Genomic DNA, 27,692 nt, shown 5'->3' on the forward strand with positions numbered 1-27,692 from the left:
GCCCTGCACCTTCCCCGAGGCCCCACCCCGCCAGTCAAAATATTCCCCCTCCCTACATGGCTCGCTCTCCCCTACCCTCACTCACTTTCACTGGGCTGGTGCACGGGGTTGGGGTGCGGGAAGAGGTGAGGGCTCTAAATGGGAGTGTGGGCTCTGGGGTGGGGCCAGAAATGAGGGGTTCAGGATGCTGGAGGGGGCTGTGGGCTGGGGCAAGGAGTTGGGGTGTAGGAGGGACTGAGGGCTCCAGCTGGGGGGTGGGGCTGAGGGATTTGGAGTGCGGGAGGGGACTGCAGGTTGAGGCATGGGGTTGGGATATAGGAGGGCGTGCAGGCTCTGGCTGGGCTGGGGGTGTGAGCTCTGGGGTGCATGAGGGGACTCTGGGTTGGGGGGCTCAGGGATGGGGGTTGGGATTTGGGGGGCTGAGGGCTCTGGGATGGGGCCGAGGATGAGGAGTTTGGGGTGCAGGAGGGGGCTCCGGGTATGGGGCGGGCTCAGGGGTGGGACAGAGGGTTGGGGCATGGGCTTACCTCGGGCAAATCCCAGTCAGTGGTGCAGCAGCGCTAAAGCAGGCTGCCTGCCTATCTTGGTTCTGTGCTGTGCCCCGGAAACGGCTAGCAGGTCTGGCTCCTAGGCGGCAGGGGGGACAGACAGAAGGCTCCATGGTGAACGCTGCTCTCGTCCTCAGGCACCAGCACCCCAGCTCCCATTAGCCGATTCCAAGCCAATGGGAGTGCAGAGCTGGTGGTTGGGCACCCCACGGAGCCCCGTGCCCCCCATGCCCCACCACCACCTTGGAGCCAGACCTGCTGGCTGCTTCCAGGGCTCAGCGCGGTGCCCCAGGACAAGTAGTGACTAGTCTGCCTTAGACCTACCTGCAGCACTGCTGACTGGACTTTCAATGGCCCGGTTGGCAGTGCTGACCGAAGCCGCCAGGGTCCCTTGTCGACCGGGTGTTCTGGTCAAAAACCGGACGCCCGGTCACCCTGTAACTGAATGGGATGATTTAATTGGGGATTGGTCCTGCTTTGAGCAGGGGGTTGGACTAGATGACCTCCTGAGGTCCCTTCCAACCCTGATATTCTATGATTCTATGAAGTGCGTGTTCACATTCATTAATCTCAGTGAAATTGTAATTTGAGCCATAGCAAGGTTTTACCCAGCTTATAACATTATTATTTTTACTTTCTCTTTAATTGATTCCTTTTAAAATATTTTTAAATATTTTAAATATTTTTCCCCTTCAGGTTTGCACCTACAGATGTTAGTGAACAGTTTTCTCTCCATAAGCAGCTCAGCAAGTGATTGTGCACAGGTTACTGTGGTGTTCAGTGATGACTCAGTGCTCAAGGTGCTTGCAAGAGATCTGCTTTATTCAGGGTCTAGTTACAACTGGCTGTGCATAACACTATCAAGAGCTTCACAGTGCCCTGCTCAGATTCTCTCACAAGCTCAGCCCTTAAGACCCAGTCCCCAATAACACAGTTAGAGGACCTACCCTGTAGGTTAACAGAGAAGATATATGTCCTCTCTATACTGTTCTCCTTTTTTGATAGTCAGATCCTATAGTATCATGATCAGTGGAACTGAAGTCAGATGGACCATATTTCCTGGAGGGACTGTTTTGAATGAGACACCAGTGGAACAGCAAATGCAGGGAGTTAGGCTTGAAGCAACTCAGCCACGTGGAGAGAGTAGTCCACAGAGTTTAATACAGTTTCACTTGTTCAGCTTAACCTGCATTCAGTGTCACTCTTTGGTAATGCAACATTGAGGCAGGATCAGAGCTGTGAATTCTCTGAAGTACAGTGGAACACATCTTACCATGAAGGAAAATGCCAGTGGCATAGCCCAGTTAGCAAGAAGCTCAAATGTTTTCAAATCAAAGGAATCATAGCACCTGTAGAGGCTAGTACAGCCTGAATAAGAAGCATGGTGGTGAAAAAAAGGCCATGAGGCAAATTACACATTTGCATAGACCCAAAGCCAGTGAACTGTCATTGAAAAGGTGTCACTATCCAAAGCCCACAACTGATGACATCTACCAGAGGTTTCCAAAGCCAAAATCTTACGGTCTGTAATGTGATGAATGAGTTTTGGCACATAAGCCTGGAGAAAGAGTCCAGCATGCTGGCAACCTTGTCAGTACCATTTGGTCACTACAGATGGCTTCATAATCCAATGGGCTTATGCCCAGCACCAGAAGTGTTCCAGAGAAGACTCATCAATGTGCATGAAAGACTGCTGGGATTGAAAATAATTGCAGTTGACATCCTCATTGTAGGTAAAAGAAGCAATGATCCAGAAGCTGAATGAAACCCATGACAGAAAACAACAAGCTTCTCTACCGAAATGCAGGGACATGAACATAAAACCAAACTCAAACAGTGTGAATTGACATACATTGAACATGTACTCACAGCAGAGTGACTGAAAGAAGAACCCAGAAAAATCAAGGCAGTTGGAGACATACCAGCTCCATTGGATGTTGACAGGTGTATAGTGATTCATAGAAATGATATATTTTCTGTCCAAATTCTGTCCAAGTTCACAACTGTCTGTAGCAGCAGAATCCATACATCAGTTCACAAGGTAGGATATTGAATGGGATTGAGCAGGTCCCCAATACAAGTATCTGACATGCTGAAATAAATAATAATGGATGCCTCTGACCTGAAGCCCTACTAGTCAGGAAAGGCAATGTGTGAATCATCAGAAAAAGGACTGGGTAGAGCTCTTTTGCAGGAGCAGCTCATTGCTTATGCTAGTAGAACCTATCAGAGACTGAACAGGATATTCATCCAAAGAGAAAAAGAGCTTCTGGATGTGGTACATCCATGACCACCCACTAAGAATGCAATCAGACCACAAATACCCTAGATACAATCATGGCAAAGCCCATCTTAGTGCTACAAACAAATTACAGCACATGTTGATGTGCCTCCCATGCTACCAGGTATAGATCAGATATTGTCCAGGGTTTCCTGGTGTTTTCTGACACCCTGGGCAGGGGCTATATACCCAGTCTCAGAAAGTAAGGGGAAGGGGATCAGATATTGAATCCATCCACATACTGCACTATTTTCCAGTTTCAACAGTAAAGTTGATGGAAATTAAAGAGGCTACAGAAAATGACATCCAACTACAGACAATCAACAGTGACACTAGCAAGGTGGCCAAATGACAAATATCAGTAAGAACAGAACCATATTTTCAAATGAAAGATGAGCTGAGTGTGCAGGGTGGAATCATATTTCAAGGACAGAGAGCTGTTGTCCCTGCCTCATTATCTAAGGATGCTGTGACAGATTTTGCATGCAATATCTGCGGGGACCACATTGCATTAAGTTTACAAATGATTTATGTATCCCTGTGAGCCAGGGATTGTAATCAATCCCATGGGGGAAGGTTATCACACCTCCTCCAAGAACCAAAAGCAGTGGAAGAAGATTAAGGTGAATCATTCAGGTTGTAAACATCTCCAGAGAGGAACCACTCCCTGGAGAGGCTGACATATACTGTTTCAAACTGGATTTTCTAGAGACCAACTGATAAAGAAAGTGGTTTTGAAGTGGGTTTAAACTGACTCAGGCCTCCTTGTGGATTCAGCAAATGGACAGGACCTTCTCTCTGAGGGGGGCCCCAATCCTTGCAGAAGGGTTGGAGAGACCTTGGCCTAGTAGGGCCCCATAAGACTGACTGGTAAGCTTTTAGCATTCCTATAGGAACTAGTGTTTTATTATGTTTTCTGTGTAGTGCTTTTACCTTAAGAAGACATGTACTTTATTTATTTGTGTGGTAATTGGTAACTGCTGCCAGTACACTGTTCATAGCCCTCAGGGAGAAAGACAGCAAAGCAAAGGTACTGGCTTTAGGCAGCCTGGCTTACTGGGAATATTGCAGTATAAGTCATGCAGCTGTGCCACCTTCAAACCCCTTGATCACAAGTAAGTGGGACAAGGATCTCTACCAGAGATAGGTGATGGCTGGAGATCTGAGACCTGACTGGGGACTGCTGGAATAGACCCCAGAGATGGGGATACAGGTGTGGAGAGGATCCCCAGAGATGGGGATACAGGTGCAGATACAGGTGAAGACAGGCACTCCTGTGAGGTGTTCACCATTAGAGAGACACTTGAAGGAGTGGACTAAAGTCACAAGAGGTGTAGCGGCACCCAGGTGATATGAGGGGACAACACAAGGGGGACAAGTGATCCAAAGGAACAGGAGACATTTACAAATCAAAAGAAACAGCACCCAGAGAGAGCCTACAGAGATCATCTAGAACAGAGAGATAGAGAACCATCCAGAACTCAACCCAACAGAGAGGGAGGAAGCTCCACAGTGAGAGAGTTTGCTAGATTTGGAGAAGGTGACAGGGAGACAGAGATAGGTCACTCCTAGTGTGGTTGCCTGACGTGGGGGTCAAAGTCTCTCAAAATCTACGTAACCTAAGTCTGTGGTAAAGATGAAACTCCAGTTCAAAAAGAAGAGGAGTACTTGTGGCACTTTAGAGACTAACAAATTTATTAGAGCATAAGCTTTCCTGGGCTATAGCCCACTTCATCAGATACATAGAATGGAACATATAGTAAGAAGATAGATCTAGATATAGATATAGATAGATATACACACATACAGAGAACATGAAAAAGTGGAGTAAGGGGCTAATTAATTAAGATGAGCTATTATCAGCAGGAGAAAAAAAACCTTTGTAGTGATAATCAAGATGGCCCATTTAGACAGTTGACAAGAAGGTGTGAGGATACTTAACATGGGGAAATAGATTCAATATGTGTAATGACCCAGCCACTCCCAGTCTCTATTCAAACCCAAGTTAATGGTATCTAGTTTTCATATTAATTCAAGCTCAGCAGTTTCTTGTTGGAGTCTGTTTTTGAAGCTTTTCTGTTGCAAAATTGCCACCTTTAAATTTGTTACTGAGTGGCCAGAGAGGTTGAAGTGTTCTCCTACCCGTTTTTGAATGTTATGATTCCTGATGTCAGATACGTGTCCATTTATTCTTTTGTGTAGAATAAACAGACACAAATGGACACAAATCTAACATCAGGAATCATATTATATATATATATATATATACACATATATATATGATCCCTGATGTCAGATATGTGTCCATTTATACTTTTGCATAGAATAAATAGACACAAATGGACACAAATCTGACATCAGGAATCATAACATTCAAAAACAGGTAGGAGAACACTTCAACCTCTCTGGTCACTCAGTAACAGATTTAAAGATATATATAATCTTCTTACTATATGCTCCATTCTATACATCTGATGAAGTGGGCTGTAGCCATGAAAGCTTATGCTCTAATAAATTTGTTAGTCTCTAAGGTGCCACAAGTACTCCTGTTCTTTTTGTGGATACAGACTAACACGGCTGCTACTCTGACTCCAGTTCAAGTATGTGCTAGCAACCTCTGGCTGAAGACACATAGGGTGGGGGTCTGGGCATCATTTTCTTTTAAAGTTTATATTTAAATGTTTGTCCAATAGGGAAGATGCATCATGATCAGTGGAACTGGAGTCAAAAGGACCAAAGTCCCTAGATGGACCTTTATTAATGGGACACCAAGGGAATTGGAAAGCTGTTCAGCCACATGGACAGCACCATCCTCAGGGTTTAATAAAATGCCACTAGTTCAACTTAACCTGCATTCAACATCACTCTTTGTGAATGAAACAACAGTGAGAACCGCATGGGTGCAGGTGTGCATACACATGGTATTAATGCAGGAACAACACTTTTATTTGGATTTTCTTTTCTGCTTTCCAATGCTTTGTGCTTTGCCTGAGGATACTCTGGACTTACTGTCATGTGATCAAATTAAAGATAAAATAAAATCTAAGTTTATTTCCCTTCTGGGTAGATTGTGAACTCTCTGAATAAGCCTTATGCTTATATTTGAGTCTTGGACGGTCCCTAACTCATTTTCATTGCTTAACAAGTAAGGCCAAAGTTTTCAAAATAGAAGCCTAAAGTTAGGTTACTATTACCCTCAAAATCACCCCCTCTCCCAGGCCCAGTGAGCATTAGTACTGATCTTTTGGTGTTCCCCAGTGGACAAGCAGTGTCTTTTAACTGAGCCCCTCATTTGCCAGACAAATGGTTTTCCTAAATTACAACTTTTCTTATCTGCTGTGTCTGTGGCACTCGATGAAGTGAGCTGTAGCTCACGAAAGCTTATGCTCAAATAAATTTGTTAGTCTCTAAGGTGCCACAAGTACTCCTTTTCTTTTTGAGGATTCAGACTAACACGGCTGCTTCTCTGAAACCTGTCATTGACTTTGTGTTATTTCTGCTGAATATTTCACTAAAAATGTGTCTCAATGAACATAGTTCTTCATGAGGTTGCATAAAGTAAAGATTCTTTCCCATAAGATATATTAAGTAGAACAGTGTCCATATTCACCCCATAAATTGCATTTTTAATCTGCATGATTCCCATGTTCAATCAGTTCCTCATTATAGGCTCTCATTATCAAACTGTTTGAGATCTTTGGTTTGATCTTTACCTGTTTCAATGTGCTCTGGTGTGTTTTTGCTCCAGTGGACAGCTTTATTGGAATTTCTATATCTCTCTTTTTTATTAGTTGAATAGTAGGAGTGGTTTCATTATTAGTTGTGAATTTTGGCATTAAGTCATAAAATAATAATTTAAAAATAAAGTTTTTTTTCTTTTCACCAAACAGTTGTGTTTTAAAAATTCTTTCATTCATAATAGATTTTTTTTCCTGGTGGCCAAAAGTAACTAATTTATTATTATTTTGAATTTAATTCCCTGACTGATTGAATTCATGATAAATTTACCTAAGGCTTAATGCTGGATTGATAGACAATGATATACTGATATTGAGTAGCAATACTTTGTTTTTCCACTTGCCTTAAATCTCTAGATTTAATCAGTTAAATACTTGAAACCTCTATCTTGTGTTTATTTAAATGATGACTTTGTTTTGTTTTACTTATACTCTACTTTGTATTTTTCATATGACAACTTGAATAGACAAAATATTTCTGGATGTTTTCCAAAGTGTATAAATAAAAATATAAAAAACCCACCAATGATTTATGCTTTTATTATTAACCTCCAATCACACATACACATCACTCTAGAAAGATCTAAGTTACCTCAGCATTAATAAAAAGCTGCAGCTGTTCATTCTGATTCTCTCCATAAAGAAATCTGTCGTAAATGATTAATGGAGTTAATATGAGAAATCGAATCTGTAAGAAAAGTTGTGGGCTTTTTTAAATTTTTGCATAATTAGAATTTCTAAAATGCATTTCCATCTCCTGCTTACAACCTAAAAACTCTCTCAGAAGGGAAAAAAGCATTTTGCCTTTTCGCCCTCAAGTGCCCCCCCCCTTTAAAAAAGATTGGTTTTAAATAGGACGATACTGAAATTTGGATTCAAATCAATACTGGGCTGAATTTCAACCAAAATTGCGGTATTTGGCTTAAACTATTTTAAGCCTAATAGTAGGAAAAGATCTATGACCTCATTGCAATGCCTGTGCTATGCCTGATTTTGACATGTATACTCTTTACTTCATGGCCAGAGATGATAGTGCTCCAGGTTAGGAAGTTTTGCCCCACTTCCAGAGGACCAGACACTTATTTTCCCTTTCTCCTCAGTGCCAGTTCATTTCACATTACCTCATTCTATCCTGTCCACTTTTATATTCAAATCCATCACTATGGTATATGACCCCTGCTGCTTCTCACCATCTTTCCTTTCCTACTTATCTTTCCAGAAACAGAACTCTTTGCTGCTTATGAATGAAATCAGGAACTCTAGCAAAATGCAGGATTGAGGTCTATCCTATAGCCTGCAGGCACTTCTCATCTCAGCCACAATTCAAGAAACCATCCCTGTTCAGCAAAACACATAAGTGTGTGCTTGAATCCCATCTACTTTAATGTGACTCAAGCACATGCTTAAAGTTAATCACATATGTGCTTAAGTGCTTTCATGAAGTGGGGACCTCACACTGTACTCCATAATTTAAAACTGTTTTTTTCTCACTATCAGCAATTTTCCTTAAAGGCAGATATAAATCTTGTAGGCAGACTTATTAATATTATCTTGACCCTATATGTCAACAGTATAAGCAAATAAGTGTTTGAAGTCTTCAATCTTTCCAGTGTGTATCAGCCTACTGTCTATTTTAGAAACAGAAACAACTATCATTTAAAAAGAGAAAAGATTTATTTCCAGAATAGAATTGTCAAAATATCTTTATAGAAAATGGAAATAATTATGATTAGAGGTAGAGCAATATTTTCCTAAACTTAGAATCATAGAATATCAGGGTTGGAAGGGACCTCACGAAGTCATCTAGTCCAACCCCCTGCTAAAAGCATGACCAATCCCCAATTAAAACATCCCAGCCAGGGCTTTGTCAAGCCTGACCTTAAAAACTTCTAAGGAAGGAGATTCTACCACCTCCCTAGGTAACGCATTCCAGTGTTTCACCACCCTCCTAGTGAAAGTTTTTCTAATATCCAACCTAAACCTCCCCCACTGCAACTTGAGACCATTACTCCTTGTCCTGTCCTCTTCTACCACTGAGAATAGTCTAGAATCATCCTCTCTGGAACCACCTCTCAGGTAGTTGAAAGCAGCTATCAAATCCCCCCCTCATTCTTCTCTTCTGCAGACTAAACAATCCCAGTTCCCTCAGCCTCTCCTCATAAGTCATGTGTTCCAGACCCCTAATCATTTTTTTTGCCCTTCACTGGACTCTCTCCAATTTATCCACATCCTTCTTGTAGTGTGGGGCCCAAAACTGGACACAGTACTCCAGATGAGGCCTCACCAATGTCAAATAGAGGGGGGCGATCACGTCCCTTGATCTGCTGGCTATGCCCCTACTTATACATCCCAAAATGCCATTGGCCTTCTTGGCAACAAGGGCACACTGCTGAGTCATATCCAGCTTCTCGTCCACTGTCACCCCTAGGTCCTTTTCCGCAGAACTGCTGCCTAGCCATTCGGTCCCTAGTCTGTAGCGGTGCATTTATTTAATCATTATTATTATTAATTATTATTTAATCAAGAGCACATTCTCTATCTTAAGTGTAACTGTTTGCTCCAAAATCTTATCATTACAATAGCAAAGATTTTTTTAAAAATACTGTAGTGTTTTGAGTTGGGAGAAACGTAATTGAAGCTGGTGGGTGTAATCACTGGCGTTCATTTAAGATAGTTAAAAGAAACAGTTAAGCAACTTTCTAGCAGCTGCCATCTAAAACAAAAACATATTAGAGTTTGCCCAGGAAGCATAACTATGTGGGTGGATGTCTTTACTGGGTATTGTTTTGGGAAGCGAGAGAGAGAGAGAAGCACACAGAAACAGACTCAGAAAGAAGCCCCAGACGCAGCAGACGAACATTGTGTGAGGCCATGGGACAAGCCTAGAGTGTTTTTGGGTCAGGTGCTGTCTGAAGGAGGCTGGGAGCTGAGAGCAAGAAAAAAATTGTCTCCTGTTTTATTCCTCCTGTGTTCAGGGGAACAGAACTTTGTGCATTCGTCAGAAACAAAAAAAATGACATCAAAGAAATACCTGACTCGATCACCAACTGGTGAAACCTACAAGACCTCAAATTTCTAGGTAGCCACTTGGGTCCAAAAGGGGTTACCAAAGAAAAGATGGTAGGTAACATTTTCAATGAGCCTAAAAGACTTTGGAGCCAACTTCACGTTTTCAAAAGGGATTTAGGCAGTTAGGACCCTAGTGCAATATTTTTAAAGGTATTTAGGCACCTAATGAGGCAGGTAGATATGTGATGGGATTTTCAAAAGCACCTCAGCACCTAACTCCCATTGATTTCAATGGAAGGTAGCCACATAAGTGCTTTTGCAAATCCCACTAGGTTCCCATGGGCTTCTTTAGGAGTGTGGATACTTTTGAAAATATGGCTCTGAAATCCCACTGAATTTCAATTAGACTTAGACTCCTAAGTACCTAAGTCATTTTTTGAAGTTGAAGATTTGGTGATTTTGGGGGAAAAAAAAGTACTCCATCTAATTAGTATGTTCAGCTTCATGAGGATGTCTAACTGTGGGGATTTGTTCTTTTATTAAAAAGTGGTAATAGTACTAACATTCTGCAGCACTAATAATCAGATACATGTGGCTGTATCATGCACTGCTCTATTAGCTGTTTAACTTCTCATTTAGCTTTGGCTGTATCTCTGGCACTGGCAGACCAGTGCCAGCTCATGCAAAGCCCTTAGGCCTCAACTGAACATTGACCAATGCACAGCTGGAGTTCAGTCTGGCTCACCTCTGTTTTAGTATTGGTAAAATAGGTATTAGATTTATAAAAATGTGATTAGTGTTTAAACTATATGAAATGCTTGTAAATTGCTGCATGCATTAATCTCACTTATAATATCTGTATCCCATGATATACAGTAATATTTAAGGGTTTGCTCTGAAACTGTAAACTCCCACTGTTAGGAGAGAAGCATTAACGAGTGTGAAATATTAGTTTACCACTGGAAGTGTTATCTCCTGGCCAACAAAAGAAGGCCCAGAGACACCAGGCAAACCATTGTGGAACATGAGAGGACAAAAGACTTTGTTGATTGCTCCCCCCTCACCCATGTAGTGGTGACATGCACAAGGACTCATTTTATCATCTTGAACTCTGGGGGAAGGGAACAAAAATCCCTGACAAGCAGAAACTGATCTCTATGCTGCTGGGACTTTTGGAGGGCTAGATGTCTAAGCATAAGCAATGGATGACCAGCTACATAGGCTGGGCCTCTAGAGCAGTGGTTCTCAAACTAGAGCCACCGCTTGTTCAGAGAAAGCCCCGGCGGGCTGGGCCAGTCTATTTACCTGCCGCGTCTGCAGGTTCGGCCAATCGCGGCTCCCACTGGCCGCTGTTCACCACTCCAGGCCAATGGGGGCTGCAGGAAGGGCGGCCAGCAGATCCCTCGGCCCGCGCAGGTTCCCGCAGCCCCCATCGGCCTGGAGTGGCAAACCGTGGCCAGCGGGAGCCGCGAGCGTTGAATCTGTGGACACAGCCAGTAAACAAACCAGCCTGGCCCGCCAGGGGCTTTCCCTGAACAAGCGGAAGCCCAAGTTTGAGAACCACTGCTCTAGAGGACATATAGAACTTGCACATTACAGCAGCCTCTATTGCCTTTTGAACCTAAGACTGTAACTCATTTGTGTGTGTGTGTGTGTGTTCATCTACAAATAACTCTCTTATTTCTCTTTCTTAGTTAATAAATATTTAATTAATTTATTATAGGATTGGCTACAAGCGATGTCTTTGGTGTAAGATCTAAAGTACAGTTGTTCCGGGGTAAGTGACTGGTCCTTTGGGACTAGGAGTAACCTGCATTTTGTTGTGATTTTTGGTGTACGGTCCAAGGCGCCATCTATCACAAAGTCAAGCTTACCTGGGTGGCAACACAGACTGGAGTACCCAAGGGGACTGTCTGTGACACCATGTTGAGGCTGTTACAGTGTCTGCGGAGTTCACATTTGATAATTGGTTGATGAAATCTAAGTGTAGAACTCACAAACAATTTGGGATGTGTGCCCTGCTTCTTAACAGTCCACCCTGAGGTTGGCCCTCACATTCCTGAGACACTCCAGAAAGCTTGATGGTATATATTACCAGTTATTCAGAATTTTGCTGAATACTACTAGATAATTTGGTATGAGTGAAATTCATCACTGTGGATAGGACCAGCACCAGGCCAAAGTGTGACTTAAGATCTCAAAATGAGTCTTAAACGGAAAATAAGGGGCGCATAGGACTTCTGTGGGCCTTTTGCATACGGGGTGATTTTTACCCTTACTCCCTAATGTATAACAAAATTGGCCTCAATCCTGTAAACAGTTATGCACATGCATAACTTTAGCATATATGTAACCCCAATGGAACTTCTCATATGCTTAAAGTAAAGCATATGCATCAGTTTTTGCAGGATTGTAGCCTTAATGTGTAACCGCAGGCTTGGTCTACATTACATACTTACTTCAGCATAACTACATCATTCAGGGGTATGAAAAATCCACACCCTGGAGCGACATAGTCCCCAGGTTGACAGCGCTATGTTGATGGGAGAGCTTCTCCTGCCAACAAGGCTACTGCCTCTTGTGGAGATGGAATTACAAAGCCTACAGCAGCTAGCAAGAGATGTTAAGAGTAACAAGAAGGGTTTCTTCAGGTATGTTAGCAACAAGAAGAAACTCAAGGAAAGTGTGGGCCCCTTACTGAATGAGGAAGGCAACCTAGTGACAGATGATGTGGAAAAAGATAATGTACTTAATGCTTTTTTTGCCTCTGTCTTCACGAACAAGGTCAGCTCCCAGACTGCTGCACTGGGCAGCACAGCATGGGGAGGAGGTTACCAGCCCTCTGTGAAGAAAGACATGGTTCAGGACTATTTAGAAAAGCTTGGCGAGCACAAGTCCATGGGGCCGGATGCGCTGCATCCAAGAGTGCTAAAGGAGTTGGCGGATGTAATTGCAGAGCCATTGGCCATTATCTTTGAAAACTCATGGTGATCGTGGAAGGTCCCGGACGACTGGAAAAAGGCTAATGTAGTGCCCATCTTTAAAAAAGGGAAGAAGGAGGATCCTGGGAACTACAGGCCAGTCAGCCTCACCTCAGTCCCTGGAAAAATCATGGAGCAGGTCCTCAAGGAATCAATTCTGAAGCACTTAGAGGAGAGGAAAGTGATCAGCAACAGTCAGCATGGATTCACGAAAGGCAAGTCATGCCTGACTAATCTAATTGCCTTCTATGACAAGATAACTGGCTCTGTAGACGAGGGGAAAGCAGTGGACATGTTGTTCCTTGACTTTAGCAAAGCTTTTGACACAGTCTCCCACAATATTCTTGCCAGGAAGTTAAAGAAGTATGGGTTGGATGAATGGACGATAAGGTGGATAGAAAGCTGGCTAGATTGTCGGGCTCAATGGGTAGTGATCAATGGCTCAGTGTCTAGTTGGCAGCCGGTATCAAGTGGAGTGCCCCACGGGTTGGTCCTCGGGCCGGTTTTGTTCAATATCTTCATTAATGATCTGGAGGATGGTGTGGATTGCACCCTCAGCAAGTTTGCAGATGACACTACACTGGGAGGAGAGGTAGATATGCTGGAGGGTAGGGATAGGATACAGAGGGCCCTAGACAAATTAGAGGTTTGGGCCAAAAGAAATCTGATGAGGTTCAACAAGGACAAGTGCAGAGTCCTGCACTTAGGACGGAAGAATCCCATGCACTGCTACAGACTAGGGACCGGACGGCTAGGCAGCAGTTCTGAAGAAAAGAGCCTAGGGGTTACAGTGGACAAGAAGCTGGATATGAGTGAACAGTGTGCCATTGATGCCAAGAAGGCCAATGGCATTTTGGGTTGTATAAGTAGGGGCATTGCCAGCAGATCGAGGGACGTGATCGTTCCCCTCTAGTCAACATTGGTGAGGCCTCATCTGGAGTACTGTGTCCAGTTTTGGGCCCCACACTACAAGAAGGATGTGGAAAAATTGGAAAGAGTCCAGCAGAGGGCAACATAAATGATTAGGGGACTGGAACACATGACTTATGAAGAGAGGCTGAGGGAACTTTTAGTACCGTTATACAAGGCACTGGTGAGACCTCACCTGGAATACTGTGTGCAGTTCTGGTCTCCCATGTTTAAGAAGGATGAATTCAAACTGGAACAGGTACAGAGAAGGGCTACTAGGATGATCCGAGAAATGGAAACCTTGTCTTATGAAAGGAGACTCAAGGAGCTTGGCTTATTTAGCCTAACTAAAAGAAGGTTGAGGGGAGATATGATTGCTCTCTATAAATTTATCAGAAGGATAAATAACAGAGAGGGAGAGGAATTAATTAAGCTCAGTACCAATGTGGACACAAGAACAAATGGTTATAAAGTGGCCACCAGGAAATTTAGACTAGAAATTAGATGAAGGTTTCTAACCATCAGAGGAGTGAAGTTTTGGAACAGCCTTCCAAGGGAATCAGTGGGGGCAAAAGATCTATCTGGCTTTAAGATTAAACTCGATAAGTTTATGGAGGAGATGGTATGATGGTATAACATGGTTTTGGTAATTAAATATTCATGGTAAATAGGCCCAATGGCCTGTGATGGGATATTAGATGGGGTGGGATCTGAGTTACCCAGGAAAGAATTTTCTGTAGTATCTGGCTGATGAATCTTGCCCATATGCTCAGGCTTTAGCTGATCACCATATTTGGGGTTGGGAAGGAATTTTCCTCCAGGGCAGATTGGAAGAGGTCCTGGAGGTTTTTCGCTTTCCTCTGTAGCATGGGGCACGTGTCACTTGCTGGAGGATTCTCTGCTCCTTGAAGTCTTTAAACCACGATTTGAGGACTTCGATAGCACAGACATAGGTGAGAAGTTTTTTTTAGGAGTGGTGGGTGAAGTTCTGTGGCCTGTGTTGTGCGGGAGGTCAGACTGGATGATCGTAATGGTCCCTTCTGACCTGGATATCTATGAATCTATGAACTGGGATTGTTTCGTCTGTGGAAGAGAAGAATGAGGGGGGATTTGACAGCAGCTTTCAACTACCTGAAAGGGGGTTCCAAAGAGGATGGATCTAGACTGTTCTCAGTAGTAGCAGATGACAGAACGAGGAGTAATGGTCTCAAGTTGCAGTGGGGGAGGTTTAGGTTGGATATTAGGAAAACCTTTTTCACTAAGAGGGTGGTGAAACACTGGAATGCGTTGCCTAAGGAGGTGGTGGAATCTCCATCCTTAGAAGTTTTTAAGGTCAGGCTTGACAAAGCCCTGGCTGGGATGATTTAGTTGGGGATTGGTCCTGCTTTGAGCAGGGGGTTGGACGAGATGACCTCCTGAGGTCCCTTCCATCCCTGATATTCTATGATTCTATGAGAGTTCTCTCCCATTGGTTTAGAGCATCTTCATTAAAGTGGTGCAGCTGTGCCAACGTCAATTTGTAGTATCAGTCTGCCTTTAGTTTCATTTAGAACTTTACTGGGTGAAATGTTTGCTGGTGATGGTGGTGGTGAGTTAAGGCTCACGCCTCTCTTTTTAATTCAGAGTGTGTCTTGGCCTAAATACCTTTGTATTAGGTAACTCACTTCAAAAATACATTGCATTAAAATATACTTATTACAGAATATTCAAAATATTCTGGGAGAAGTACTTTTTACACAGGCATGAACATAAAAAGAGGGAACATTTATAAATAAATAATTATACTTCCTTTGTAATTTTTTACATATCACTCGCTATTATTGATAATGTGTATGTCTTAATATAAGCTGTCTGACTCGAAGTCCAACTTGTCTTGCAGTTTGGTGGTGCAATTAAATCATAATCCAAAAGATACTAGTTCTTTAGAAAAAATTCTGAAATCAAAAATTAAACACAGAAGAATATGCATGTGTGATGAATTATAGAAGGACACAAATGCAATGTGCAGTTTTCCTTTATTCAGGGAAAAGTTACCAAGGGTGGTTGGATGTGGGTGAGTGCTGGGAAGCGAAAGAGCCTTTATTAAATATCTGGGCCTTGAGGGTTTTCAAAATAAATTAAAGAAACTTCTGAATTCCTGGGAGAGTGATAAAATTGCAGACATGTAAAACTTGCCTAATAATTCACTTTATTCAGAAATACTGTGACTGTATCTTGAGTAACACAGAGACTCCATAACTCTATCTGTACCTTTATCTCAGAGTTAGCCTAATGGAACTGTTTATAAATTAATATACCTTATGTGATCCCACAATGAGCCAAGTCAGAGAACTATTCCAAAGAATCTGCGGGGAGAGGAGGGTGGGGAGAAATAAAGATAAATCCTCCTCCTCCTCTTCCCTCCTTTTACCACTGTCCATTGTTGTACTGACTAGTTCTAGAAATTAGTTGCATTTTTCAGAAAAGCCAGTTTATGCTATGTGGTTTTCTGAAAGCAAAGATGGGAAGCTTTAAACTGTGCAATTTCAATGTATCATGCCAAGCATTTAGCAAACTTCCCTCTATTAGGGGGTTGGATCTGCACCATGGCTTCTTCAGCCCCTGCTTATTACTCTGGTGAAAAGGCCAGTAACACAGGCCTTTGAGCCAAAAAAAAAAAAAAAATCCTAAGGCACATAAACCCCAGGGAAACCTCTGCCTTCCACTGCATCTGTGTGATAGATGAGGAAGAAACAGCACAGCAGCATGGCACATTACAACCTATTGCTCAAAGGAGTGCTATTATGGAAGACCAGCTGCTGTGCTTGCTCATCCACTGTAGTCCCAGGGAGCTAATTGGAGCATGGTTAGACTCTTGGTCCCCCTGAATTTATGCTGTGATGGTGGCAACTTGAGCCCATAGAAGTTGCAAGATCATCCTTCTCAGAGCAAGTGTTACATATGCCTCACTGTGCATTCTCCCTTGGCCACTATGAACCATTCTGTTCTGCAAGATAGCAAGGGTCTCTACAGTGAAAATGACACCTTACCCCTCCAACCCTTGTGTGACTCAGCAGGGCATTGCTGTAGATAAAATAGTGATTTCACCCACCCCTGAAATTTACTCTTCTAGGGTGAAGCATGTCAACTATTCAACAGTAAGTTAACTATTTAACTTCAACAATACACGACAGTTTACTAGGATTGGAGATGAACCATAATTTCACATATAGAAATTAAAGAGAAAAAGTTTAGGTAGCCAGAAATGGCTTTTGGCCAAAACACCAGCGATGTCACCTCTGTTCTTGTTGACAGTGCCCAAGATGGTCATTAGAGATGTCAGGATGTTGGCTCTATGCTTCATCTGATTGACAACACTTCTAGAAGCACAGTGCCTCCAACTCCTGACTCAAAGGGGTAGATACCATCCTTGTCATGATTTCCTATAGCTTGTGGGTTTTCATTGGACATTTCCTATCAAAGTATAGACCATGACAAACCCTGGGTTACATATGGGTTATGACATTCTCCTGATGCTGTGAAATCCCTCCATACTCCCAAATGCTTCAGTTCCCAAGGATATGTTTTCCTCCCAGGCCTCGGAACAATTTCCATCTTTATTACTTGTATATTTGATCCTTACCTCTTCGTGAAGTGAGTGACCTATGGTTGCTAGTGATGATGTTATCTAATATTGAATTAAAAAACAGTGAACAAACAAAAGCAGATTTATTCTAAACTCCTGAGGAGTTTATGAACATATAATAGACTGCAATAAGGGCTCTCTTCAAATTAGACGGCAGCGGTGTAATCATACTTAAGCAATAAACATGACAGGTGATTACTAGAATGGCTACAAGAATAAACTATGGGGCCCGGTCCAGTGCACTAAACCAAACCAGGTCTACTCGCTATGTTAAACAAACCCTGCAGTGTCTTCCACTGTGAAAACAGTTCTTAAAAATGAATAAAAAAGTAAAAATGTATGTAAAAGAAAAAGACTGCTGAAAATGAAAATCACTGTCATTTTATCTTAAATATGTTTCCTTCAATTTCAGAAACCTGGGATGATACTGTAATTTAGTGGTCTCATCCTCCCTCAAAGTGGGCACTGGACACATCACAAACAACCAGTTTGACACCATAGCCAGGGTCTCATTAGTGGCCTTGTCTACACTGGGAAAATTAGATGTTGAGAAAGACCAGCTAACGTTGTTAAATACTGTTGCCTTTGTCTACAACTAGATGCCAAGTGCTGTTTAATTAACAAGTGTTTGCTACCTCATTTGATAAACACACTTTGTTTTTCAAATATGGATAAGGCATGTATGTGCATGTATGTGTTAGGACAACCTGAACCACCTTAGTGGTTTTTTTTTTCTTCTTTTTAAGCTTCTGCTTATAATTAATTGCAAGCAGCAACATGGGAGGTGGGAAGCCATCCTTTACCAATGTCAGTCAAGCTCCAAACTTGCTCTCCATGAGTTCCTACAGACCAGCAGGCAGGCAAGCAAGCCGTGGAGCAACCAGAGCATCTCTTTTCCCTTCCCTGAAAGGCAACAGGTAGTAGTAGAGATGTTGCTGAGTAGCTGTAGCAGAAAAAGGAATGGAGCTGCTCAAAGTACTCTCAGCTCACAGTACAGACACTATTTTGAGATCAGATGGAGTGGTGAGAGGCATTTGGCATTTGCAGTGCCCCTGTTAACTTCCCTATAGTGACAGAGCTGATTCAGACACTTCAATTTAAAGTCACAAGGAGTGGCTCAGGGAAAACACTTTAAACTTGTAATAAAATGCTATTTTTTTTCTTAGCTGTCTCCCTCGAGGACCACAATTTAGAACTGTCAGAGTGGCCCCAAGCCGCAGATTGGACACACATTTTCGAATACATTTCATGATAGAACATTTTACCTTTTAGACTAGGATATCATGTTTCCAACTCTCACAATTTTATCATGAATCTTGCTACATTTTGTGTATCTCTTAAAGACTCAGTTCCTGGACTTATGTGAATGCATGATAATCCCAGCTTTCGTTTCATTTTGAATAGCCCTAATGGCTATAAAGAAAGCTTATAAACATGACCCAAGAGTATCCTAATGGCTAAAAATAAAAAGGTGCATAAGAGAACCCAACGTTGTTGGGGTTTGTTTTAGAATCTCATGATTTGTAAGGTGATCTCAAGATGTTTTGGAACTTGATCCATGATTTTTGAACCTTTGGGGCTGGCAACACTGGGATACTTTTAAAATTAATTAAAGCAAAATTAATCCAAAATACTATTCTACTGGGCTACAAGATATATAGGGATAGATTGTACCTTTAAGCACTAACCTGAACAAAATGCAGTGCAGAAACAGCACCATCTAAGCAGGCTTTGTGCCTCAGACATGCACCTTTGAGGCACAAGTCTTCAGGGGTTCTTTCTTGTGCTTGGAGGTTAAGAGGGAGGTGAAGGAGAAGGGAGGAAGACAGGAGGGAATAATCTGCTACATCCCTATTATAGGGCATAACACTTTTTTCGAAAACAGATGGACAGATATCAAAACATTCTTGTTCAGAAATACCTAAGTAGACTGAAACATTTTAAGAGCTACTCTATACATGGTTTCTACCTTCTTATTCAGTTTGGTTTCTCTAATTCATCAATACCTGCATTACAGATTTTTAAATATGTAAATATTTTTTCTGAGAATTGTCAAATAGCAAGAGTAAAAGTAAAGCCAAAAGGAATGAATTCCATACGAGAATCAATGTTTTGTCATTTCACACAGATGAAAACATAAGTTTAAAATTACATCATTTTCCTCATGCTCGTGATGTTTTCTTGTTGACTCAGCATCAGAAGCAAGTGTCAGACACATGTCTAACAGTGAATACTGCTGAGCTCATTAAACAATTGTTGATAAGGAAATAAGTGATTAGACTATGTTCTCATGGCATGCAGATTTAATCCAGTGCAAACATTGACAGACTTCCTATCATATGGTTATGGACTGTGATTACAATAATAAAAAAGGATCAAGAATATTGTTAACAGACATTAAGAACTTGATATAATATGTGATAAGCATTATCTTGAAGAAAATGAAAGGATCATTACAATTATCTGATGCCAATTAACTGAAATAGACATAAAATATAGGAATTTATGGCAAAGGAATGTGTGTTATGCTAGAATTGCCACAAAATATTGAAATGGCAAGGGAAAAAATTGCTTTCTGGGGGCTGATTCATTTGAGACCACAGGAAAATATTTAAATTAACAAAATTTTCCCTGCTAGGAATCAGCTGAAGATTTTTGCAAAATAAATCTGATGAAGAAGCTACTTAAACTCGTTTCATAATACTCATTTTCCTTTTGCTGTTAGGGAAAAGAGATGTTCTCATCTCTAGAGAGGGTATCAACACTAATTTTATCAAGTGGAATTAAAATGCCCTGCCTATCTAACATTTCAAAAGTATTCTCCAGCTAAACCATATCCATAGCCACGCCCAGCAATGAGACTACTCTTTACCAAGCCTAATCACAATATTATATATACACAAACATTACAGTCTCAGTCTTACATTTCTAACACCCCCAAAACTGCCAGAGAGTTCGGTTATTAATTGGCTGGATCCTCAGCTGGTGTAAATCAATTGAGGTTAATGAAGCTAGGCTGGCTCACGCCAGCTGAGCCTCTGGCTCTAAGCGTTTGAATAAAAACAGCTGAGTTCGTTAATTATGTAGAAACACAGAGAATGCCCAACAGGATCAGACCAGCATCCAAATCCATAAATGGGATCTGTACTCAGTGTTGCAATATCTATCATTTAGGCATCCTGCCACCTAGGAGAATCTACCGAGTCAGGTGCCCAATCTCCCTATACAATACATAAGGAGAGTTAGGAGCCTAGTAGTAAATGCTGAGGGGAGGATTTAGGGGCTGGATCCACAAAGAGACTTAGGCGGTGTGGTGGTGCCCATCTTATAACTTTTAGCTCAGTGATTAGAATACTCATTGGGGATGTGGGGAAAAAAATCCTCCCTTCGGCCTGAGAGGGAGAAAGAATTTGAATAGGGGTCTCTCATGAGAGTACGCTAACCACTGCACTATGAACTATTCTGATGGGGGACTCCCTCAGTCTCTCCTGTTGAAGCTGTTCCACTGTACACTGGCACAGAGAGAGTGAGAATGACACTATATTCCAGTGATTAGGCACCCACCAGGAAGTGGAAGATCTAGGGTCAAGTCCCCCTACTCAGGCAAAATGACTGTAGATAGTCAATGTTCTCTAGATCATTTCTATAGACATGTCTATAACTTAATATAGGGACAAGATGGGCAAGGTACTCTTTTATTAGACCAACTCGTGTTTGTGAGAGAGTAGCTTTTAAGCTTTCACATACCTCTTCTTCAAGTCTGGGAACCCAAAAAAAGCTCCGTGTAAGCTTGAAAGCTTGTCTCCCTCACCAGCTGAAGTTGGTCCAATATTTATTTTACAGAGGATTATACATTTATGTATATAATTATTTCAAAGGATTACTAATGAATTAAATTAAAACCCAAACTATTATTATTATTTAAATTATCCAGTAGTTTTGTCTCAATTTCACTCCAGGCAGGGAAACATGCCACCCATCTCCTGCCAACAACTAATACTGACAAAAAATAAAAAATATAATAAAACAGTGTTGAGGTAGACTGGGGATGGGGTTGCTCAAATAAATGGTAAGTTTATTCAGAATCTTCCACCTACAACTCACTAGTCCAGATCCAGCTCAGTCATTACCATCTGACAACTCTAAGGTAGCCTTCATCCAGCTCCCAGTGGAGAAGTGTATGTAACACAAAACCATCAGCATGGTTGGCACACTTATTGACAGTGTCAGGAGAAAGGTAAGGGATGCAATAGACAAGAAAACCATTATCCATTGACATCTATGGTCATTTCAGGGCAAAGATAACTTGCGCTAATGATGCCTATGTTTTACCATACAGAAGAACCCCAGAGTTACAAACACCAGAGTTATGAACTGATCAGTCAACCACACACCTCATTTGGAACCAGAAGTACACAATCAGGCAGCAGCAGAGACCCCCCGCCCCCCAAAAAAATCAACCCCCCCCAGCAAATACAGTAAAATGTGTGTTAAATGTAAACTACTAAAGAATAAAGGGAAAGCAGCATTTTTCTTTGGCAAAGTAAAGTTTCAAAGTTGTATTAAGTCAATGTTCAGTTGTAAAATTTTGAAAGAACAACCGTAACGTTTTATTCAGCGTTATGAACATTTCAGAGTTGTGAAGAGCCTCCATTCCCAAGGTGTTCATCACTCTGAGGTTCTACTGTACCTACTCTGTGGATAAAGAGAGAATTTCAGTCTTCAAGGTAGCCAATCTAGCAAACTTCACAAGTATCACATTTAGTTTAAGTATTATGGGCGGCTTTCATTCATCAGTTTAAGTAAAGAGTAACTCCAAAAATATTCCGTGAGTTACCCTGATATAAGACAGGTGTGAAAGGAGAAAGAGCCCTGTATCTATATGCTACTGAACATAATGGGCCTAATTTTGACCTTTCATTGGTTGTACAATGGTGTAACACTATTGACTTCCACTGACATGAGAATATATAATATATCATGTAATATACCATATTCTCATATCAGTGGATATCAAAGGAGTTACATTGATGGAGGTCAAAATCAGGCCGAGGGGATGTACTGGCCGCCGCTTCCAACAGCTCCCATTGGCATGGCCCATGGAACGATCGTCCGAACCTGCAGACGCAGCAGCTAAACAAACCAGCCCGGCCCAGCAGGGGCTTTCCCTGCACAAGTGGCGGAACAAATCTGGGAACCACTGAGCTAGAGAATATGCTCTCTCTCTCTCACACACACACACATACACACAAACACACACACTTTGATAATCGAGATATTTAAAGGGATATCTGAAGTCTTCAGATAACTGGAGTTTCGGAAAAGGAAAATTTGGCTTGTATACAAATTTTGAATACTGGGGACAAATTTTTTTTGGTAGTGAGGATTTAGGTAATCAGGGCTTACCTTTTTACATAATTGTTGATGGATTGTGAAGGGTTTGCATGAAGCAGTAATGTGACTGTAAGCACTCTGGAGTGCAAAAGTGTGTGCATGCACTAATCAGCCCGGTAACACTTATCTGAGGCAGCCTTGCAGTGCACACATGCTACAGATGCTATTACTGCTGATGAATGCCACTCTTGCCAGTGCTTTTAAAATTATAAGCCTTTCGCCACTGACACTAAGCTGATGTACCTCAGCATAGCTGAGGCTCTCCTAATACATGAGAAAGTGTAGCGTATTTTGACTATTTGATCAAAAATAAAAAGTAATTCAGGATGCCAGTGACAAAAAAGAAAATCAAGACTGCGCTTCTGGGTCAATCTTTGCAAGTTTCAGTTTCCTTTTCTTCTCCTCCCTCCACCCAACACTGTATTTGGTTGTCGCTTTTTTAATTTTAGAATTCTATATCCAATTTTTATTTTTCATATACAAGCACACCATGGAGTGACTGAATATTGTTTTTGTATCTGCATATGAAACATTTTGGCAAATCACATTTCTTTTGAATTGCTGCAATTCAGGAATCACTTAACATTGCTTGCCTACTATCTATCCTGGCAGCATCCATCAAACACACATAATTACTTATTGCATTGTTCCTTTAGCTCAAAAATACTTACGTTTTCAGAACGAATTATACATTTCCAAAACAAATTACATCTCTTTAAAACTTAAATTTCTTACCTAAACCATGCCTATGTGTTGACATTGGGGGTAAGACAGTCCAAGCCTTGGTTTTTGGATTGTAACATTCAACAGTGTTTAATGTCTTTAAACCATCCCGGCCTCCAATAACAAAGAGTTTGTCATCAATGACAGCCACACCAAACTGCAGCCTCCTGCCATTCATCACTCCAGCCTGGATCCATATATTTGTCCTGAGATCATACTTCTCTATAGTTGTAGCACCTGATGAGACATATTAATGGGATAATGTATTTACTGTATATGGTTTCATATACCCCGCCATCCCCAAAAGGTGAGAGCTTCACTTAGTTGTCAGCTTGTTTTGTGAGTCTTATCAAACTTTTTCTGTGTATTTAAAGCCATTCGTAAAATGAATGAGTGGTTCATGCTCATGAATGAGTGATTGATGCATCTTTTCCTGGAAGAGAAATAGGACCAAATGGCCACTCTAGAATTAGAGTATCATTAGTTGAATAACATTATGTACTAGCTTTATGATCTCTTTTACAGTTCAGTGGTATAACTCCTGAAGATCACTAACCTCATTACATTTGTTCAGTATCCTACATAAAAAAAAAACCTGTGAAATTAAGTGTTATTTTCATTAGAGATGGGAAGTTACTATTCATATCTGGGTCTATACTTCCTTAGGTTTTTTTAGTTCAGATCTATTTTTTGTTTGTTTCAGACCCGGTATGATACCACAGACTGTCACCTAGAGACTTAGAAGTAACAGAGTTAAAGTAGATTTATTTATACATCCAACAACGTTTCCTTCTGAATATGGTTATTTGTTTTACTTACACATCTGACACCAAAAGCTGTAAAGAGCAAAACATATAAAATAATTCGGAATCTTGTCATGATTAGCTGGTAAGTTAAGAAGCTTCTGCTGCTAAAAGTAACTTGCATATAACAAGGAAAGATGAGAAATGCAATAAACTTGATTATAAGAAACACAGAGATAAAGAGACCATAATTAACTTAATCAAGTACAAGTCTAACAGAATAATGCATTCTATTAATTTAAATATGCATATAGGAGAGGTTAATCTAAATCCAGATCACAAATATCTAAATGACAGATGGTTTTAAAGTAATCCATAGGAAATACATATAATAATTAATATAATCTGTACACCTTCAGTGTTTTATTTTCATATACATTCACACATCTAACATTGCTTTATCTCTAATGATTAAGTATCCCTAGAGAGAAAATCAACATCATTACCCTCTGCATTTAAGCTTCACTATCCTATTTTCTTTGGACTGTAATAAAAGGTTACAATTCTTTGGAAAACAATTCTTTCAGAATTCATTCATTCTTTGGAACAGAAGAAGCAATAAACAAAACAAAAACAAACATTGTGGAAGCAGTAGTTTTGTTAATTGAACTAAAACAGATGTGATTTAAATTCAATTTGTATCCAAGTTTAATAGAGCAATAATAATGTAGATGCTCAACTGGATATATTAAATCCCCTGTTAATTTTCTGAAGCTATAAGAAATATGAACTAATTTCCACATTCAATTAACTCAGGTTTTTTTTTTCTTCTGCAGATCTTAATTTAAAACTGTGAGTTGCATAAATAAATTAATCTACAGAACAGAGAGAACTTTAATATAGTTGTTTGGTGATATTGCATGGTGTATTAACACACATTGCTGATGTTGTTACATTTCAGTGTTTGCATTACTAAGAAGCACTTTACATGCTGCAGGTATTGATTTTATAACTGGTATGGCACTCGAATGTACAGGTTTTCTATCTGGCAGTTAAAAATACAGTTGAGATATTTTGCAATTTTGATGGCAGATCATACCCAGTAAATATTTTTACACTATGGTCAGTTGCACAGTTTCCTATTTTCTAATATTGGCTGAGTTTTAAAGTTTGACACAATCTTTTATTTAAACTCTAATTTGAGTGTTTGATCCTACTAGTGTTCCATGAATGGCTGACTGACAGTTTTTTTCCAGCAAATTCATATGGAAGCTAGCCAAAGGCCAGCCATAAGATCATCTGACTGAAGCTAATATCCTAGACCCAAAATAATATGGAGTCAGGCCAGGGTATGGGATGGAAACAGCTTTAGTTGCTCCTATGGATGATCTCCGACTCTAACTGGGTGTTGGATAGACCTCCATTCTCGTCCTCCAGCATTTGACATCACTGACCCAGAGACACTGGTGTCCCACCTGAGAGAGGTGGCAGTGGTCCAATAGAATGTATTAAAAATGGTTTACATCCTTCCTGGAGAGACACACTCTCAGAGAAATGATGGGAAATTACATTTCTGCCAGTAGCCTGCTTCCTGTGGAGTCTCACAAGAACCAATTCTCTCTCTTATCCTGTTCAACATTGTCATGCAGTCACTAGGTGAACTGGTCAGATGACATGGTCGCAAGTGCCAGGAATATCCAAATGGCACAGTGCTCTTTCTATCCTTCACAATATATGTCCATACCACTACTATCAAGATGGTCGTGTGCTTGGATGAGGTCTACTCATAACTGGCTCTGTGGATGAGGGGAAAGCAGTGGATGTGTTGTTCCTTGACTTTAGCAAAGCTTTTGACACGGTCTCCCACAGTATTCTTGCCAGCAAGTTAAAGAAGTATGGGCTGGATGAATGGACTATAAGGTGGATAGAAAGCTGGCTAGATTGTCGGGCTCAACGGGTAGTGATCAATGGCTGCATGTCTAGTTGGCAGCCGGTATCAAGTGGAGTGCCCCAAGGGTCGGTCCTGGGGCCGGTTTTGTTCAACATCGTAATAAATGATCTGGAGGATGGTGAGGATTGCACCCTCAGCAAGTTTGCAGATGACACTAAACTGGGAGGAGAGGTAAATATGCTGGAGGGTATGGATAGGATACAGAGGGCCCTAGACAAATTAGAGGATTGGGCCAAAAGAAATCTTATGAGGTTCAACAAGGACAAGTGCAGAGTCCTGCTCTTAGGACAGAAGAATCCCATGAACTGCTACAGACTAGGGACCGAATGGCTAGGCAGCAGTTCTGCAGAAGAGGACCTAGGGGTTACAGTGGACGAGAAGCTGGATATGAGTGAACAGTGTGCCATTGTTGCCAAGAAGGCCAATGTCATTTTGGGATATATAAGTAAGGGCATAGCGAGCAGATCGAGGGACGTGATTATTCCCCTCTAGTTGACATTGGTGAGGCCTCATCTGGAGTACTGTGTCCAGTTTTGGGCCCCACACTACAAGAAGGATGTGGAAAAATTAGAAAACGTCCAGCGGAGGGCAACAAAAATGATTAGGAGACTGGAACACATGACTTATGAGCAGAGGCCGAAGGAACTGGGATTGTTTAGTCTGTGGAAGAGAAGAATGAGAGGGGATTTGATAGCTGCTTTCAACTACCTGAAAGGGGGTTCCAAGGAGGATGGATCTAGACTGTTCTCAGTGGTAGCAGATGACAGAACGAGGAGTAATGATCTCAAGTTGCAGTGAGGGAGGTTTAGGTTGGATATTAGGAAAACCTTTTTCACTAGGAGGGTGGTGAAACACTGGAATGTGTTACCTAGGGACGTGGTGGAATCTCCTTCCTTAGAAGTTTTTAAGGTTAGGCTTGACAAAGCCCTGGCTGGGATGATTTAGTTGGGGATTGGTCCTGCTTAGAGCAGGGGGTCCCTTCCAACCTGAGGTCCCTTCCAACCCTGATATTCTATGATTCTATGATTCTATGGTTGAAGTTGAACCTGAGTAAGACAGAGGTTTTGCTAGTAGACAGAGGAAAACTCTTTGTGCAACTCTACAGTGCAGTCTGCTCTAGTTGAAGGTACACACCTAATTGTCAATTCAGTCCATAATTTAGGGATGCTCCTAGATTTCTCACTGACGTTAAGCTCCCACATTGTAGCCTTTGTGAGTAATGCTTTCTGCCATGTTAGCAGTCTCTATCCCATCCTAGCACACAATGTTGTGGTCTTCAATATAAAACAGGGGTTGCGGCTTGTTCAGGGTAAGCCTCTGGCGGGCAACGAGACGCTTTGTTTACCTGAAAAAAGAAAAGGAGTACTTGTGGCACCTTAGAGACTAACCAATTTATTTGAGCATGAGCTTTCGTGAGCTACAGCTCACTTCATCAAGTGAGCTGTAGCTCACGAAAGCTCATGCTCAAATAAATTGGTTAGTCTCTAAGGTGCCACAAGTACTCCTTTTCTTTTTGCGAATACAGGCTAACACGGCTGTTACTCTGAAACCTTTGTTTACCTGAGCATCCGCAGTTACGGCAGCTCGCAGCTCCCAGTGCCATGGTTCACCATTCCAAGCCAATGGGAGTTTCTTCACTGACTTCCCATTTTAGAACATCAAGTCAAGTTCAAGGTCTCAATCCTTATTTTAAGGGCACTCAGTGTTCTGGGATCAGCATATCTAAGAAATCACCTAGCACCTCAGGTTGAAGACCGTGGTTGACAACTCTGCTCCTCTGCCACAATGGCA

The 27,692-nt window shown here is 41.4% G+C and overlaps 1 protein-coding gene across 1 annotated transcript in view; it reads right to left on the reverse strand.

The window, feature by feature from the left end:
- Positions 1-27,692, reverse strand: part of KLHL1 (kelch like family member 1) — a gene marked incomplete at its 5' end in the record, with an annotated part of 430,814 nt that overhangs the window by 57,133 nt on the left and 345,989 nt on the right. The window contains one exon of the mRNA XM_084617931.1: positions 23,220-23,444. Coding sequence (XP_084474057.1) covers positions 23,220-23,444 — 225 coding nt within the window. The remainder of the gene's footprint in view (positions 1-23,219; positions 23,445-27,692) is intronic.

Source organism: Lepidochelys olivacea (assembly GCF_965140295.1).
Source record: "Lepidochelys olivacea isolate rLepOli2 genome assembly, chromosome: 1".
NCBI lineage: Eukaryota > Metazoa > Chordata > Testudines > Cheloniidae > Lepidochelys > Lepidochelys olivacea.